Source organism: Anomalospiza imberbis, chromosome 1 (genome assembly GCF_031753505.1).
Source record: "Anomalospiza imberbis isolate Cuckoo-Finch-1a 21T00152 chromosome 1, ASM3175350v1, whole genome shotgun sequence".
Taxonomy (NCBI): domain Eukaryota; kingdom Metazoa; phylum Chordata; class Aves; order Passeriformes; family Viduidae; genus Anomalospiza; species Anomalospiza imberbis.
In genome coordinates this window covers 23,808,221-23,826,951 of record NC_089681.1, presented here as the reverse complement: position 1 = coordinate 23,826,951, position 18,731 = coordinate 23,808,221, and the positions used below count along the sequence as shown (strand labels likewise).

The 18,731-nt window shown below is 43.3% G+C and overlaps 2 protein-coding genes across 3 annotated transcripts in view; both read left to right on the top strand.

The window, feature by feature from the left end:
* DPY19L4 (dpy-19 like 4) overlaps positions 1-5,376 on the top strand; it is a 32,462-nt gene extending 27,086 nt beyond the window's left edge. The window contains exon 19 of the mRNA XM_068184693.1: positions 341-5,376. Within this exon, the coding sequence (XP_068040794.1) occupies positions 341-505 (165 nt within the window). The 3' untranslated portion in view covers positions 506-5,376. The remainder of the gene's footprint in view (positions 1-340) is intronic.
* Positions 5,377-9,845: 4,469 nt separating this feature from the next.
* LOC137470877 (neural-cadherin-like) overlaps positions 9,846-18,731 on the top strand; it is a 55,319-nt gene continuing 46,433 nt past the window's right edge. Inside the window, exon 1 of one of the 2 annotated variants that reach the window (XR_010997284.1) lies at positions 9,846-10,932. Coding sequence is in view for 1 of the 2 variants with exons in the window: in XM_068184667.1 (XP_068040768.1) it covers positions 9,906-10,932 (1,027 nt within the window). In the remaining variant the exon portion in view is untranslated. The remainder of the gene's footprint in view (positions 10,933-18,731) is intronic. The other variant, XM_068184667.1, reaches the window with a different exon arrangement.

Sequence of the window (18,731 nt, the reverse complement as noted above, 5' to 3'; positions counted from 1 at the left end):
TCCTTCATACTGGTATGCCCTGTGCAGGTCAGGTTGGAACTATCGGGTAAATGGGGCAAGTGCATAATTACCACTGCTGTTGTTGTTTATAGTATGAATGAAGTACGCTGGTTTTAATGTCTGCTACCTTGACAAAGGTATTAATTCACAAAGGCTTTTTTAGGTGGTTAAACAAATAACAGGGGAATGTGTTTTCAGTTTATTGGAACTGTACAATGTGGAAATTAAATATCTAGCATAAATGAAATTTACAGAATACAAAAGTTAATTAAATGTACAGAATTACATTCTGTAACCATTTATCTTCAGTTCTGTAATTAGGTCTTTTTCTCTCTGACAGGTGGTTTGTGAGGAAGGTGACAACTATGCCTACTCAAAATATGGACGATTTTGTCATGAAATCAAAATGAACTATTCTCCATATGTGAATTATTTCACTCGAGTATACTGGAATAGATCCTACTTTGTATATAGAATCAACACTGTGATATCCTTCCAGTCCTGAAAAAGCATGCAAGCTTCTTCCTGAGGATTGATTGTGAATGAATTTCAGTTGGAAAAGTTCCTTTTGAGCAAGGAAGTCTATTTTTGCAGATAGATGTGCACACATGCAGTGTACTGACAACTTTATTCTGCCAAACTGAAATTCTTTGATCTACAGATCAGCTGACACATATACTGTCCTTGAAGGAAATGGGAACATTTATCAGTTTTACAGTCTCTACAATGTGCTGCAGTCTTCCATGTTTTTACATTTTTTTCCCATTATAAATCATGTTAATCTTCATGTAAATGAGATTTCTAACTTTAGTGTTAGGGAGTTGATATGCATAGACTTCAGTAAATACAGAAAAATTATTTTAAGAGCTTGTTTAAGTCATATAGCTTTTAATTTTTAGCAAGAAAGCAATCACTATCCCAAGTCTTTTCAAGTAAGTGTTTGGATTTTTAGTTTGGGGTTTCTTTTGTTTTAATTCTTCCTGTCTTCCATGGTAAACATTTCTGTTTCTCAAACACACATTTATACATCTTATGTGTAGCTATATAGGTTGTATAAATCAAATAAGGAAGATTTTACTTAAACAACACTTCCATAGATTAAAGCACTGATCTCTATATTGTTGTCTCTGTTGTCTACAGAGACATGTTGGTGGAAATGCTAGGAATTAGACCTAGCAATAGGAGCCAACAAGCTCAGATCTTCAGCTTGGAAAGAACTTGTCTTCAGCATTTCTCCAAACTTACGTGTTTATGTGTGTACGCGTGTGTCTTTCTTAGCAGCCGCCAGAATGGGCCAGTATACCACAGTATGCCATACTTGTTTTCAGGCAAGTGTAGCAGGACAGCCAGGTTTGCTACTGAGATTTCTGCACTTCAGTTTCACCCCCTGTGTGTGTGCTGGTACGTGTGTGTGAGTAGGTGTGGGTGGATGGGTGATACTCATTTCATTCAACTTATTATGCAATAGCTATATTAAGCTAGTGCCATAACTGTCATTTAAAACACTATAATCACCACCATTAATAAATAGTGGTACAGGTGTTCATAGCTATTTTTATATCAGTTATGCAAATACATAGATCTTTGAAAATTTGGCAAAGTACTCTGCAGTTTTGATTCCCTCTAAAATTTGTTATATGCTCCTCTTTACAACTCCTTTTCTTAACAAATTATCTGTTCATCCTGTTTGTTGCTGCCTGATAGACTTTCAGAAAAGAAAGAAAAGGAATGATGTTTTAATTACAACTCTGAGCTTAAACCTAGTGTTGAGAATGGAAACTCCAATAAAAGGTAACAGTAGCTTTGCTTAATGTAAATGTAACTGGACAAAAAGCCAGGACTAAGTTTTGGAAGAAGTTGCTCACACCTTAGGAGTTACCTGCAGTTACAAATTAACATAACACCTGGCCCAGAGACCAGTCTGTCAGGCACGTGGGAATGATTCTTTGGAGTCCAGATGTCTTTAATGAAGGATCTGGCAAAACAGGATGAACCCTCAGCTGAAAAATCTGCAAAGCATTCTGCAAGTGGAAGCTGCAAAGCAATCCTTACTGCAAATCGGAGATTTTAACTCTGAAATTATTAGGAACTGCAGCATGTTGTTGTATGTGCATGATTCTTCTCTGCTCTATGCAGATACACTTGCTTATTTTACACTGACATGTAGTGCTGAGATTTTTTAAACCTTGTTATCACTTTTGGAGTGATTTAAAAGAAAAAAGCTTTATTGTTGTAAAAGCCAACATATCTGTAATCTGTTTTTTACTTTCAGTTATATTTTTAGGCCTATGAGTCTTGACAAAATGTTAAATTATGTATTTTATTTGAAACCAATGTTCAGATAAATCCACTGAATATATGGGATGTTGCCCCTGAGAGAAACATTTATCCATATAACTGAGTTACAAGTTATAAGTAAATATCCTTTTGGGCATACAGGCATCATGTTGGGGATAGTGTGTATCTGTGTGTCTGCTGGAGTGCAGGCTGCATGTATTTGCTTGTGCACAAGTGCATGTTTTACTGCACTGGGTTATTTCGGACTGCTCAATTACTGTATACCAACAGAAGCTTGTGTATTAACTTGAGCTGTGGCAGGCCTGCAGGAACCCCCTCTGTATGTGTGGATATAGATGTAATATTTGGAAGTAAGTTTACAGTTCCTTTTCCAATTTAGGGTTTGAATCACGGTCAAGGAATTACATGTCTGTGTGTTGGTCACTTAATCTCTTGAAGCTAGTAATTCATGAATATCACTTCATATCAGCAATAAGGCATTGCAGGTGCAAACTTCAGGGTTACAACAGTACTTGGGTAGATGAAGTTACAGAACTTCTGGCTTCATGCCTTAGACTGCCATGCTGAGATGTAACATTCAACTGTCCTTGGCTGCCTGTTGTGTTTTACTGCAATGTTTTGTGTGTTACCATGTAGAACATAGTTTGAACACATACATATAGAGTACACATATTAAGAAAACCACAAATGAGGCCACCCACACATCTAAGCAAAACTGTCTTGTAGCATGTTGCCCTTTATACATGTTTAAATGAATGAGTTGAACTTTATTTGAACTGTGACATAGTTACTGTTATGAGTTTTGTCATAGTTTTTAAGAATGTATTCTTGATACTTCAATTGATTCTGCTTTAGGAGAATCATTTAAGATTTTTACCTTGCATTTTATATTAGAGAAAATTATATTGCAGCACCATTGGCACAGCAGCCTTAAGTAACAGAAGGAGCCTTTTATTTGGGAGAACACTGTGGTTGTTCCTCTAAAAAAGGCATAATTAAAACGAGTGACTGAAAGAATAATTTCTTACAAAGAAAGTGAGTTAATTTCTTATCCAGCCATGAACTAGCAAAAATACTGTCTAATCTCCAGCTTCTGTGAAAAACAGTAAGTTCCAGTGATATCCCTTAGTGGGACAACAATAGGGCACCAGACTTGTGCAGACAGCCCTGGCTTGGCTTTCAACCAGATCACAGGTTTAACTCCCTGAAACGGTTGTAGGAAAGTTTTACAAATTTTGATCTGCTTTGCTGTAGATGTTGCAATTCAGTTGAAACATGTGCCTTGCAAGCTTTTATTAAACAAACAAAAACCTCAATTCATGTTTATTTTTGTGACATTTTTTTTAATTCCTGTCCCTCTGATTTCTAGAGTTTCTGTTGTGTCTTAATATGCCAGCCTCTGAGGATGCCCAAGTGGTGCAGCTGGGATGTGTTCCAGCCATATAACAGCTGTTCACTGGGAAGAATGAGAATTTGAATAGCAATTTGTGTGACTATTCTGATGGCTTATTTCCTCCTTCACATTTCCACTTTCTAATATACTTGATCTTAGTAAATGCAAAAAAAAAAACCTTGAAAAAATAAATTAGTATAGTATTTTCAGGCACCCACCTGTTATCCTTAGACTTGTGAATCAAAGTTTGACCAGTCCACAGATAAACATACACAGTTTTGTCTTAATCTTAAAAAAATGCTCTTTCACTTCCTGAATTACCACATACTTGAACTCAGATTTGACAGGAGATGCTTGAGACTAAGGAAAGGTATTTCTGAGCATAAACTTCTGTTCATATTATTTAAAAAAAAACATTGATTTCATTTCTTCCAAAGTAAATGGAAATACAATTTAATGCAACAGAATCTTAAATACATTTTCCATGGGGCTGGGGAATAAGGAAAAGATACACAAATGTGGAGGAAAGGGGGCCAAAAGGTTTCACAGGCATTGAAAATTCGTCCAGCTATTTGCTCTGGTGGCATTACTATATACTGAAAGGTAGAGGCTAGGGACCAAGTCTTGTTCTTACCACTTTATTTTCACTAAGTCATCTTCAACTGTCCAGACCTTGTGATGTTCCATCAGCTTTTCCATGCAATTCACATAAAAAGGAGCTGCAAGATGAGGCTGTAGGGATTGTAAGGTATACAATCCCTACAAATACTTCTTAAAACTTCATATAACCTGTCCTTCAACCAAAACTCCAACAGGAGAAGGTGTAGGCTGTGCTTGTGAATGTGTGGGCATGTGCACACATGATGTTTTTGCATTTACAGGTGTCTGTTTTACTGTTGTGTTTTGGAGATGGAATGAGGAACTTCTCTTATCACTAATGGTGATTGAATCTGTAAGTCTGGTAAATATTGATGGGCAGGTGGACTCTGGAGTACTGTGGGATTGGAGATGAAAGAGAAGCAGAGCTTTATTCCAACACAAGCAATACTTCCTGTGAAATAATACCTCAACATAAATCTGCATAATCATGCTTTAATACTCTTTTTAAAACCTAACTTCAGAGGGGAAAAAAGTGGGAATTCTAAGACATGCCTTGTGTGTTATCTTAATCTTTTCTACTTCATCAGTACAGCTGAAAAACAAACACCATCATGTTGCTGCACTCTGTGCCAAATGCAGAGTTAGTGATGCCTAAAGGTCTTCTGAATTGTTTTGTACCTCAATAATGTGTTTTAGTGTAATTAATCTGGCAATGGTTTTTGTTTCAGCACAGTTAAATGTATGTATTTCTGCCTTTCAAGTGATGTTTAAGGTTACCTATTTATTTGATGGGACAGAAGGTTTAATGCCTTTCAAAGATTCAAACTTGTTTACTTCGGTATGGAGAGGAATTACTGGTGGTGCTTTACTTGTTCACAGTGATGTTCAGCAGCAATGTATGTGGCATACAGACTTATCTATGTGCAGCTATTTAATAACAAGTCTAAGGAATACAATTCCTTTTATCCCGTTTGTTGTCTTGGATAGTTTTTTATCAAAATAATGTCTACATAGGAAATATTTTTCTCTTGTAACAAATTTTTTTCTGTAAAAAAAAAATTAATAAAAGCCAAGTCCAGAAAATATGGATTGTTTGGGACACAAACCATTTTATCCTTTGAGAACTCAAGGGAAGACTGTGCAGCATGGCAAAAAAGTCTGTCTTGACAGGCAGCATAAACAGTCTTGCAGCTCCTGAGGACAAGCAGCCTGCTCAGACTGGATCCATATGTTGTGCTGACTGTGGCTGCCTGTTGAGACATACTTGTGTGGGGATGAACAGCAAAATGTGAGCTGCTTCATATGGAATTATTGAACTCTGTGACTCTCCTTAAAAATCTTACTATAGCAAGCATATCACCTGAAAATAAAGTGCTATGCAACGTTAAGTGTTTACTGATTTAATTTTTAAAAATCTACTAATGTATTATCTGCCTTGAATTTTTACAGATCATGATTACATGTTTTGGAGACCTCTGTTGTTTTAGACAATATTATTAGTAGGAATCTTTGAATGCAGATTACTTTGTAATAATTTAGCATGTAATCATACAAAATCATGATTTTTTTTTTAGTTAAATTCTAAAGACAGTACAAATACCCTACAGAGCACTTCTCCAAAAATAGATCATTTAGAACCTGAAAAAAATTACTTATTTACCTCTTTAATTTATAGTGATTCTGAGTTTGAGCATTTATCAGTCTGCTTTGTTTTAGGCAAGTCGGGAAATGAGCTGATGTTGAAGTATCCAAGTTTAGCCATTCAAGCAACCAGGCTTTGTGGTTGCTTAGCTCAAAGGGGAATGGAGCTTCCTGGCAGCATGAAATTCATGTTGGTATCTGTGTACTCTTCTATGCCTTTACGCAAAACTGAGACTGTGGTTACTAGCTGTGAAATAGAGAACATTCTATTACATATAATAGAATTTGTATTGGTATATGTCTATAAATAGGTGTTTTATGTGAGTCTGTATCTCTGTACAAAAGATATATTCTGTTTATAATCAATGATTCGGAGGTGTTAGGTAAAAGTACTGTTGGTTTGGATTATTTTCCACCTAAATAGTGGTTCTGGAATCTCTTTGTAGGACCTAGTTTCCCAGATTTTCCAATTTTTGCAGTGACCCAGCCTATCATACTTCAACCTCTGTGTGCTTTCAGGTTGCTTAGGTAATAAATGTCATGGACGTTTGTTAATGGTGCATCTTGTTTTGGATTAAACTGCATATATAGAATATACAAACATTAAACAGTCCTGAGTACTACAGAGCTATTCAGTAGGTTCTAACACACCATCAGTACATTTACTTTAAGAACCTTGAACAGCTTTACAATGCCTTGGAATTTCTTCTGTTTCACAGTTACACTGTACTGTCTGCTGTCAAGCCGTGACTCCTGCTGGTGCTGAACTGACTGGTAATGGAAAGACCCAAAACATATTAAGACTGACGTTGTTTTTAAACTGCAATAAATACCAGAATATTCTGTAAGGTGAGGTTGAATGTAAAGTGATGCCTTAAGCTATTCTCCCCTCTGAAGCAAGTTGGAAAAGGACGGGTAAGAATGCAGCTCCATTCTTCACTGGCTCACGTTACACTCTCCATGAGACTCCAAGCACTGAGGCTGTGGTCTCCCCAGAGTAGCTGCTGGGTGCACCTGTAGTTTCCATGGCTGATCTGACTTCAGTTCTGGGCAGTAAGACAAAATTACTGCAGCAGAAGTGACTAAACCATTTATGCAATTTTAGAAAGGTACATTAAAATCATAAAAAAATCATAAAAGCCTGTTTTTTGTTTCATCATGAAAACCTCTTTCTGAAACACATGCAGTTCTGAAGCACGGTCCTTTTCATCTATTTCAGCATTGTTAGCACATGGATAAATGCTGCTCCTTTCATTTTTCCTTTCCTTTTTTTTTTTCTTTTTCTCTCCTCCCAAGCTGGCCCATTTTATGACAATCTGAGCTGTAGTCCAAACTGCTGGCTGCATTCCAGGGGCTTGTCCCAGCTGCAAGGGAGAGCCAGAGGAAGGCTGTTGGGCTTATGATGTTTTGGCAGCAGAATGGCAGTACTTAGGTTTAGTGGGTGCAGTTCACAGTACTCAGTTCACTAGATCAGCTTTGCTTAAGAAGAGTCCTAAAACTAAATTTCACTATAATTCTTCGGCAGTAGAAGCTGTCAGTATCCTGAAGATATCTGTGTTGGTTTAGACAATATCTAAGGAACTTATTTATTTGTATTTATTTCTTGTCTATGTTGTTTCCTGTTGAAGCCAAGAGCCATCTCCACTATCTTTACTGAGAAGTCCTCTTGGATTAACACTGGATCAGTCTCTGTGGATTCTGCTTCAGTTTTGCAGGAACAGACAAGTTCCTTTGGAAAACATGGCTACACTCAAGTGTGTTTGCATCTCTTTAAATGGTAGGGTAGGATCTATGGCCACAAATATCTGTACATTTGTTTTGTTGTTATACAGGTTTTGCGTAATTTGGTGTCAAAAATAACAGTTGTGCTAGTGAGTATCCGCAAGGTGAGCTTGGCTCTGGTTCTTCTCTGTGAGGTATGCCCTAAATTCTGGCAGTGGGAGTGGCATGCAGGAGAAGCCTGAATTTCCATCACCAAAATGCTATGTTAATGTATTAGAAATACATGAGTTCGTAGGTGGGAGGGAATACTGTAAATAAAATGTAATTTATATCTTCACAGGCTGTAGGGGAAACTATATTCCTAAGTGCTTGAATAGAAGAGAATAGAAAAGGTAGTGTGCCCTGTAATGTAGGCTAGAAATGGGAACTTGATTTTCAGAGGATTTAATGTCCTTGTTGAAAGTTGTGCAAGGATGCAACCCACTTCAGAAGAGGGAATGCTGTGCTGTGTCTCCATACAGACCTAAGTTTGTCCTAAACTGCATGCTTCTTTGCATGGTCTGGCTAGCTCATTAAGTGTTTTAAATTAGAGCCTTCTAGTGGCTTTGTGAAGGAAGGAATTGGGGCACAAAGAGCAACCATAGCATACTCAAATCTTGCTACAGCACATTAACTAGGCATGGATCTGGATGGTTACTTTCATGCTGTTACTGGTAAACCATTCTGTAAAACTGTTTAGTTTTACTTTTTGCCTTCCCAGTCTGAAATCTTGCATTGTGCCACATTTTAGAAGCTATCATCTCTTCACCTTGAGGGGATAAAAAATGAAGGTTGACAGCTGGTAACAATGGGATGTGATCTCTCAACAATTACCTCTCCTTAAAACTGGTAATTCCCCAGGTGGCACAGGGGCAGGTCTAGCAGTTGGTTGTCACCTTTGACTGTTGCATGTAATATTTGACTAAAGACAAGTGAAATGGATTCTGGCTTTCTTGAGCAGGGCTTCACTTCCAGCCTAGATATGTCACCTCTGAAGTTACAACACAGCTGGCAACAAACACCCCTGCCTTCCTAACAACCTTCTGGTAAAACTAGCGAGCCTATTCGAAGCAGGAAGAGGGAGCATTTCTGATGGAGCAACACCTAACACAGTTTGACCAGCTGCATGTGGAGACTCCGCAAAAGGCTGTTCCTGAGCTATTACCATCACTATGTGAAAGGAGATACTCTTGTTCTTGTTTATTAACAGGAAGATGCTGCTGGGAGCTCATGCTTGGAGCGATGAGAAAATGAGTACTGTTTGGTTTGATGAGCAGTGATTGACACTGGAGTGGTCTGGCTTGTATTCACACTTCCACTGATCACAGACTAACCAGAACAATGAATTCCATGCCCAGATTGTTTTCTGTATATCTAGTGGGACTGATGTGTTTGCTCAGTATATTCAGAAGGACCATTTCAGTCGTGCTCTCAACAACAGCACACACTGTTCTTGTCCCAAAAATACTGCATCTTTCCTGAAGGAGCAGCAACCTGAATGTGTACTTCTGAGAGGCTGTACTTCCAAGACAAACCCAGCTTATAATAGAGAAGCATATCTGCTGGGTGACAACTACTCTTATGATTCAAGTGTCCCAAGGTCCACTCTCCTTTATGCAATAGTGTTTTTTTTCCTCTATTCCTTTTATGGTGGTTCTTGTAGCTTGACTGGGTGGATTTTTTCATACAGGCTCAGGAGACAGGGGGGAGACTGCCCATTTTCCCCAGGTCACCCCCCCAGGAAGTGTAGTTCATCCTGTGTCCGCTCAGCTTGCAGAAGACCTGGAGGGAGCAGCTGGATTCATGTGGTGGTTTGACCCCGGTTGAATGCCAGGCACCCGCCAAAGCTTCTCTGTCACTCCCCTCTGTAAATGGACAGAGGAGAGAAAATACAACAAAAAGTTCACGAGTCGAAACAGGGACAGGGAGAGATCATTCACAGATGACCCTCACGGGCAATGTGAACTGGGGGAAGAAGAGGAATTTGCCAAGCAACATTGTGCTCTTTGCCACGGAACAGGGGGAGGTGAGGAATTTGCACCTCAGTGTTGTGCGCTTTGCCACGGGCAGGCTGCCCGCTCGACCACGCGGGGCGGGCTCGGTCCGTCCCCGCCCACGGCCGTGAGTGGCCGCGGGATGGGCCAGGGCTGCCCGTGCCGTGTGTGCCCGCGGCGGGAGCGGTGCAGAGCCGGGCTGCGCTCCGCTCGGCGGGATGGGCAGGGCGCGGCGGAGCGGCTGCGGGCTGCTCCCGGTCCTGCTGCTGCTGCCGCTGCTCGGCGGGGCGGCGGGGCCGGGGTGCGGTGGCTCCCCCCGACTGCTGCGCTTCGCCGGGCAGGTGCCCGAGAACAGCCCGGCGGGGACGCGGGTGCGGGGTTTGCGGGTGCCGCTGCGGAGGCTGCTGGGCCCCGGAGAGCCGGCCGGGGAGTGGGCGCTGGAAGGCTACGGCGCCTCCCGCTTCTCCCTGCAGCGGCGGCCGGGCGGCGGCGGGGGGCTGCTGCTTCTCCGCACCGCCGAGCCGCTGGACCGGGAGACGCAGCCCGAGTACGGGTTCCGGCTGCGGCGGCGGGAGGGACGGTCCCCCCGGGAGGCGCTGCTGCGGGTCCGGGTCCTGGACCGCAACGACCACCGGCCGCGGCTGCCGCCGGCGAAGCCGCTGGAGGTGGACGAGCTGGTCCCGCTGGGCACGGAGGTGGCCCGGCTCCGCGCCTCGGACGGCGACGAGGGCGCCAACGCGCGCCTCACCTACCGCCCCTGGCCGCCGGGCGCCGGCAGCCGCCTGCTCTTCGTGGTGCCCCGCAGCGGGCAGGTGCTGACCGTGGGTTCCCTGCTGGGGCTGCGCCGGCTCCGCCTCTGCGTGGCGGCTCTGGACCACGGGCGGCCGCGGCCGCTGCGCAGCCCCGCGCGGTGCCTGCGCCTGGCCGTGCGCGGGCGCGGGGCGGCGGACGGCGCGGGGCGGCGGCGGGAGCCGCGCTCGCTGCAGCCGCCGCCCGAGCGGCCGCCGGGGCCCGGTGCCCGGCGCTACACGGCCCGCCTGCCCCCCGGGGCGCGGTTGGGCGACACCGTCTTCACCGTCCCGAAGAGCCGAGACCTGGCGGCGGGCGGCTGGTTCGAGCTGGCCTCTCCCGCTGCCACCCCCGTGGGGGTCGACAGGACGTCGGGGCGGCTCTACCTGCGGCGGGAGCTGCGAGCGGGCGGCCGGGCGGAGGTGCTGGTCAAGGTGCACCGCGGCGGCGGAGGAGGTAGCGGTCCGGGAGGGGACGGGCAGAGTGGCCGGGATGGGGTCGGTTCTCTCCGCGGTGCTGCTCCGAGTGGGTCGGGATGGCCGCAGAAGGAACGACTGGGCATGAAGGGCTGCCCCGAAGGAGGGGGATGCTGACCGGGCACGGCCGTGCCGGGCATTTGCCATTCGAGGAGATGAAGCCGCGGTGATGCTGCCCTCCGTGGGGCGCGGAGAGCCGCAGGCGGCTGCGGGAGCTGCCCCCGGCTGTAGGAGCTCGGCGGGGGCGTGGGAGTGTGCCGGCTCTTCCCCGGTACCGCCCGCAGAACATCTGCCTCTTGCCTTTGAAGGAGCAGCTGGAAATGTAGGGAATGGTGTTTTGGTTATGTTGTCTTGTAAGGAATTGTTGTCACAGTAGGCTCACTTTTGTGGGAACGGAGGTCTCTGCTCAGGGGTTAACATGCAATTAGGACCCGGTGAAGAAGGGGCCATGCCGCAATAGATAGCTTGTCTCATAGTGGGGGCAGTTAGCAGGGAGCCTCTCCTGTCGCTCTGGTCCTGCTGGAAGGAGCCGGGAAGAGGTGACGCTGTCCTGGGTGTGGGCACTGACAGACCTGCAGCCCACCGCGCTGGGGGTCCCGCTGCGCCGGCTCCCTGAACCGCATCCAATGGCGCTGGGAGTCAGCCACAGCACTGGCAGAGCTGCGCACGGGAAGGGAAAGGACTCGTTACAAAATAGATGTCAACGAGACTAGGACAAGAAAAAGAAAAAAAAAAAATCTGAATCAGGAATCCTAGGAATTGGTGTAGAGAACTAAATGGAGATATTGCAGTTATACCATGTCAAGCGCTCATATACTGTTGTGTACGGTTTTCCTAATAAGACAGCAAAGAGAATGGCTAGACTTGATAAACTTCTTAAACCACATTAAGCTTCAGGTGTGTTATGGTTGCAAGAGCCATCCTCTCCATGTGTTACTTTCATCTTAAAGTAAGATTTAGAGTGCATTTGTAAGTGCAGCTCAGGTTGCTAATAATGTAACTAGTTATCATTTGCTTGAGTTTGTTTTGTATTGTTTGCTTTTTTCTCAATGCTTGCAACTAAAAGAGGGAATATTTATCAATTTACATCAATGAATTTTACAGTCTAGAGCTCAGGAAATGTGAAACATAGAGCTGGGAGGAAAACAAATGTGTTGAAGCATGCTGGGGGCTGTGATTTTTTACCAGACTGCTCTGTGCAGCCTGCCTGAGAAACTTACTCTTGCAGGAATGGGATGTGTTGTGCAACTGACAGACATTTAACATTAGAAAAACTCTGCACAGTATTCCCAGCTGCTAACTTTAAACAAATCGCCTGATGTTTAAAGTAGAACTTCTCATTCAAGCTAAAGATGGAGTTGGAAATGGGACACACAGCTTGACTGTCTTGCTAATTTACAATGAAAGCAAATAACCTTGTGAACAGTGTTCAGCATATGATTGTGTTGTCCTCTCCAATCTGGTGGTGCACAGCATGTTTTTACCACTGTCTGTGTGCTAATAATGTATTGACAACAGACGAGCCTCAGGGAGAAAGGAATTCAATGATCAAGTGGGACAAGGTCATTTAGGCACTCCTTTAAGCTACATTGAAAATCAAAACTCTCTCGTAACTTTGTACAGCAACAAACTTGGGATATTTTTCTGTCTGCTTATTTTACAACAAAATGAAATGGTGAAAGGATGTGAGTGTCCATTTTTTTTTTTTTTATCTCAAGAGACCTGGTGGACTGTCAAAAGTCAAACAGAATTGGCTTTGGTTGGCTCCTCATTTCTCCTCACGTCTCTTACTAAATGTAATTAAAAATCACTCACGAAGCAATCAATATTATGGAACATGTGCCAAACTTTTAATAACCTCTTTAATTGAAAAGCAAAGCTATCAGACCTTTATTAATTGCTATCTCTTATGTAAAAGACATGAATGGACTTAGGCATTTCACAGGTGCTGCTTCTCCAGGGAAGCGTGTGTCTTGGGGTTTGAATGCATTTGCCTTTTTTTTTCAAGAAAAGAACAGCTTTTTAAAAAATAAGCTTTAAAAAAATTAAACAGTACATCAGATAGTAACTTAGAGCACTGTTTCCTGCAACAGTAGCCCTAGGAAGACAAGGTATTTCCGTGTGCAGTTGAAGTACTGAAATAAACTGAGCACAGAGTACAATAACCTGAATCTTCCCAGTTGCTCAGTAGCAAACACAGCAGTGATAGGGAGGAGGCTGCCATCTGTTTTGTGGGGACCCTGTAGCAGGCACTGTGAAAACACAGCTGTTCTCCCATTGAATGCACACGTGGTACGTGGACTGTGCATCCTAAAGATGTTGGCGCAAGTTCTGTGGCTTGTCTTATTTACCTACACAGAGCAGTTTGCATCTTCTTTAGGAATCTGGCAGCCTCCATCTATGTGTCAAAGCTTCGCTGTTCTGGGCTGTGTGCATGGATGGTTATGGATTGGACCTGGAGTTAAAACAAGAAGACCCATCCTCCCAGATTGCTTTCCTCAACTCGCTGTTGTTTACACTTTTTGGGACTGAAGCTGCAATGGTGTCCTTGATTCTCAGGCTGGAAAAAGATTGTTTTGTCTAACTAAACTGTGAGGAGAACTTGCTAACACTTTATACGAAGTTCAAAGTTACACACTAAAGCAGTACAGAATCTGAAAAATATGAAAGCTAAAACTTAAGGCAACAATACAAAGGTATGAGTTGCAGACCCAACATTTCTCATTCAGATTTTCTTTTTTGACAATTCACATCCTGGAAACACTGAGTGCACCATCGGAACAGCGTGTGGCCAGAGCATGGAAAGGCTGGGGATGGTGAGGAAGAGTTGAAGCTCGCTTTCTCTTCCATGTCTGCCTCTGTTCATGCACACCTACAAGTACCTACGCATGTTTTCATCCTTCTCATACCAACTTACACAGGGTGGGACGTGCAGTTGCTGTTTCCTCTTCTGCCCCCTCAGCTGCCCTCTCTGATGCTGGCAATAGGCACTGGTGCACACTGTGTAGAAGCTTCACATTTAGGACTTTGTCTATCATGCTTCAAACAGCAATTTCTTACCCCTGTTCTCCAAGACTCTAGAAGACTTTTAGCTCTCTCTTTGGTTTGGTTTGGGGGATTTTTTTGGTGGTTTGTTTTGTTTTGTCTTTTTTGTTTGGCTTTGGATTTTTTGTTTGGTTTTTTTGTTTCTTTAAACTTAAGAGACTATTGCAATGGGCTTACAGAGTGCACGCTGCCTTGGCTTGGAATAGTGAGACCCAGTGGGAGATGCCCGTGTCCCTGCACACACTCACACTGCAGATACACTCTACATGCTGTCTAACTGGAAACAGCTGTGTAAGTCACTCCATTATCTACAGAGGGTAATTTTGTTTGGCAACAGTAGGAACTCAAAAAAAGCATGGCAAGACAAATCTCTTCCCCTCCCATGTGTCTGCAGTTCACTGAAGGGTTAAAAGGTCGGTGTTAGCAACCCTTTAACTCTGGGATGCCTCAAGACGTCAGAGAGGGGTGAACACCAGTAGGTAGTTTTAGACTGAAGTGAGTAAAACAGGTGCAAGGCTGCTCAGTATTTTCCTGGTTTTGGAGGTGAGATGGATATCTCATTCCCTGTTCTCTTTCAGGTGGGAAAACAACTGTTTACTACTGTAGGTGAATTCCAAGGAGATAGACCTTACATCTGACTGAGGAGGCTGTAGCAGAACGGAGTTCCTTCAGTGCAGTGTCTTATGGTAGAATATGATCAGTGCTGAACTCTTATGACTAACTGGAAGCAAATTGCATTTAAGGAGACATCTGTCAGATCTTGACATTCCTGTAAATACAACCCAGACTGCACATGGAAAGAATATGGGATTTGAGTCCCTTCTACTTTCTTAAGAAACTTCCATCAGGATGCCTACTGGGAAGGGAAACCTTTCAATCCATGTGATACAGCTTTTGTAAAAGCTAACAAGTAATTAACATATGTTGCTGGCCATGATTTCAAATCATGATGTAGCTTAGGTTTGGTGGTTTTTTTTACTTTTTTCTTTTTCTTTTCTTTTTTTTTTTTTTTTAAACAGTCCCACTGCTTCCTGGCACCTCCTGCCATTTTCAGAAAATAAGGCTTACTCCAGAAACAAAAACTTGGCTTGATCAGGTATTGAGGTCACATTATATACTGCTTTTTTTTTTTTTTTTTTTTTTTTTTCCTGGGGTGAGGGGGTTGTTTCCTCCTGGTATCAGACTGATTAAAACCATCTGTGGATGCCATTAGTGTGCCTCCAAATTCAGGTACCGACAGAAAAAGCTTGCTTCACTTAACCCGTGAAACCAGTTTAATGGCCAGGGACCACTTGATGAAAGAGCAAGCTCTGGGATGAAGGTTATTACATTACCATGTCTGTAAATACCTTTGGAAAAACCTTGCTATGAAAAAAAGAAAAGTAAACATACATAATGATCCAGAGGCAATAAATTAGTCTTAAGAATGTGTGATAAAGTCAGACACTTTGAGAAGCCTACAAAAAGCTTAAAACTGAAGAGGTAAATGTAAAGCTTATGTTACAAGTATTCTTGGTGAGTTACACAAGCTATTTACATGTTGAGAAAACCTCTATCGTGACAAGTTTGAGAGAAAAGCAGTGGGAGACCTTAAAAATAGAACATTCAAGCCTTTATTATTAAGATTAGTATCTTGAATCCGTTTATGCAGACTATGATTTAGTATTCCTGAGTTTTCATTAAATTTCAACAGCAGGAAGGCATTTAAAAACCTGGTTTTAGATCCAGATCAAAGCTGCACCATGCCAGAAACACCCCTGCATGCTCCTGGTGTTGTCTCACACTCCAGGGGCACTGTGCAGTGCACAGCAGGGTTTGATTTTCGTTTCCTGGCAGGAGCCAGCTGACCTGGGGCTGCCTCTACACACCTGCCTTACACATGGGAGGCCCAAAATCCACACATACCATGTTTGCACAGGCAGTCTGTTCGTCATATTAGCTCCCAATGGCAGATGTGCACAATGTCTTCTCTTTTGGGACGATGACTGAAGTGGAATTGAACTTGCTCGTGCATCTCCGATGGGCTTAGAAAGCTGTGTCCTCCCCAGAGAGCAGTGGCTTCACAGCTGGTGCTTCAGGGCAGGTGGCAGGTGTTCCTTGCTGCAGCACTCGGACCTTGGCTGGCGCAGAGCTCGACAGTACTGCAGTTTGAGCCCTGAGGTTGGCTTGCTGGTGGAAACTGCCCAAAATTTAAGGAAAAGTAAAGCAGAAAGTTTAAGAAAAGCCTTTAAAAGCTAACCTGAGGAAACAGGCTGACAGAAAGGACTTGGAATTCTGCTCCTGCCATGAATGTTGCTGATGGAATGCCCTAAAAGCAGTGCTTGATGACAACAAAGTAAGGAGCCATTGGTTCCTATGGGCGGCTGAGCTTTTGCCTGACTGGGAGAACCCTGTGTATGGCATAGACACTGATCTGTGAGAGGGAGGCAGCAAAGAGCCAAGGGCCATGCCTGTGGAAGAGGATCTGTTTAGAAATCTAGTATATAAGGAGAAGTGGAAGCTAAACTAGCAACTTTACCTTTTCATTTCTTAGGGCACAGCAGACAGCTCCTTTGGAGGCTGCTGCTCCAAACACACCTCTCAGAGCTGCTGCCCAGCTGCACCAAAGGGGCACGTGCTGCTGGATCTGAGCTGCTTCTCACAGCTGCATCCAGGGGAGTTAAAGTGGTAAAGTTAATATGGCTACAATGGTTTTTGGCATCTTTTTGTACATATCAAACACATTTGCTGTCCTAAAATGATTGTATTTTGCTGGTGACATTAACTTTCTAAGAGTTTGGAAAGAAGTTAATGGACTCTAACTATGGTCATAGGAACAGCTCTTACTGCATGAAGCCTCAGCAAGCAACTTTTTATTTTAAAAACATTTAAGCAACCTTCAGGGAGAAGAGATTTAATTATGTTAAAGGACAAATGGTAAATGCCTGTAGTTTTTCCACAGGAAGACTACACATCAAAGCAAAGTTATTCCTATCAGAGTCTGAAGGAATCAGACTCTGCTACAGCCTCTCAGGAACAAAATTTTTTTTGTCCCACACAAAATACTTTAAACTTAGTAAGTTCCACTTTAATGAGGAAGAGCAAGTGCTATGCTGGGTAGGATGACAAGACATGATTGTAGCTGTCTTACTGCACTTTCCTTCTTTGAAAGGCATAAAAAATCCTCTAAATTCCCTCTGTGTTGTTGACTTGTCAGCTACTCTTACTACACTGGTGTGATCTGACTTCCTCATCAACTGATGTGCCTGTAAATAATTATTTTTGTATAGTATTTAATAACATTTTTATTGAGGATTAGTCAGCTGTTAACATGGCAAACTGTAATAAAAACTTGTTTTATGTGGAATTCTGCTATATGGAAGCTTTTGAAATCCTGTAAATTGTTGTAGCTCCTGCCTTTTCTGTGGTGCTGTGTTTCTAATTCTCCTGATTGTGTGGTAAGGAGCAGCTGTTGGCAGATACAGTAGATTTAAGGGTTGAGGCAGAAATGCTGCTTCTGTAATCACAGGTCTGAGAGTGCTTCAGAGCTTTCCTCTGGAAACAGACAACACAAAATTAAAAATAGAATTTAAAAACTAGAGGAGGACACCACAGGCAAGATGATGTGATAGCAGTAAAAATATGATGGATTTTGAAGTCCTGTTCCTGTAACTGCCTGAAGATTTTCCTGTGGTATAGTCATCTGCCTGTGGAAATTATCTTTGCTGACTGACAAATGCCATGGTTCTCAGACACCCCATGTGATGGAGGTACCCACTGTAGCTGTGCATTCACACAGAAAGTGAAAAATTGGCTGAGATTTTTCTTTGCTGTCCGTGTGTGCAGTGGCACCTGCAGCTGCCTTTTAGCTCGATGGTCCCACTGGGCGAGTCCAGAGGTAGTATTGAGAAAAGCAAGACCTTGCCTCCTAAACTGGGTGAGGGTGTGTATACATAGAAAATGTGTCCCAGTGCTGCTGTAAATTAAGAAATATGTTATAGATATAATGTAAAATGATCTCTGCAGGCTGCTCTTTCAAGCTTGCTGGTTATGGTTAACTGAGGAGAGAAAATTGAAATTAGCAAAGCTTTAGCTGAGGCAGTTGGTACAAGTCACATTGCCCAGGTGTACTGTGGCTGTGGGCTCTTTGTCCCCAAGCTGCTGCAGTGGTTTGTGGACTTCCAAGGGAGTGAAGAGGCCTCTTTCCATAACTGATGGTGAGGGTGTCACCTTGCCTTCAGGACACAGTACTCACTACTTGGTCCAACATGAGTCCAGTCAGTGCTGTAGTATGTTGCAAAGGAATATGATACTCCCGGGCATTGTACCTGAACCTTAGGAGTATTTGTGAGACACCAAATCTGTTAATTAATGAAAGCATCACACTCAGGAATCTCTCATCAATGTTTGAGGTGGAGCTGACCCATCATGTTCATGACAGCAGACTAGCTGGACTAAAGGTGCTCCCATACAACTTTTCTGAAGGGAGTTAGGGAAAGGATTTTCATAAAATTAAGCCTTCATTTTTGAAGGGGAGATCTGTGTTGTGAAGGCTGTCCCCATTGAATGAGCTCCTTGATGCCCCTGCACTTCTCCCAGCAGGGGTGACAGCACATGCTGTAGCTGGGGCAGAGGCACGAGCATCACAGGTGTTGCTGACTGGACTAGTCCTCGAGACCAAGTTAAAGCTGCTTTCTCTTCTCCTTTACCTCAGTGAATACCTTCATTTGGGGTGCTCATCTTCTGCCCAGCTGC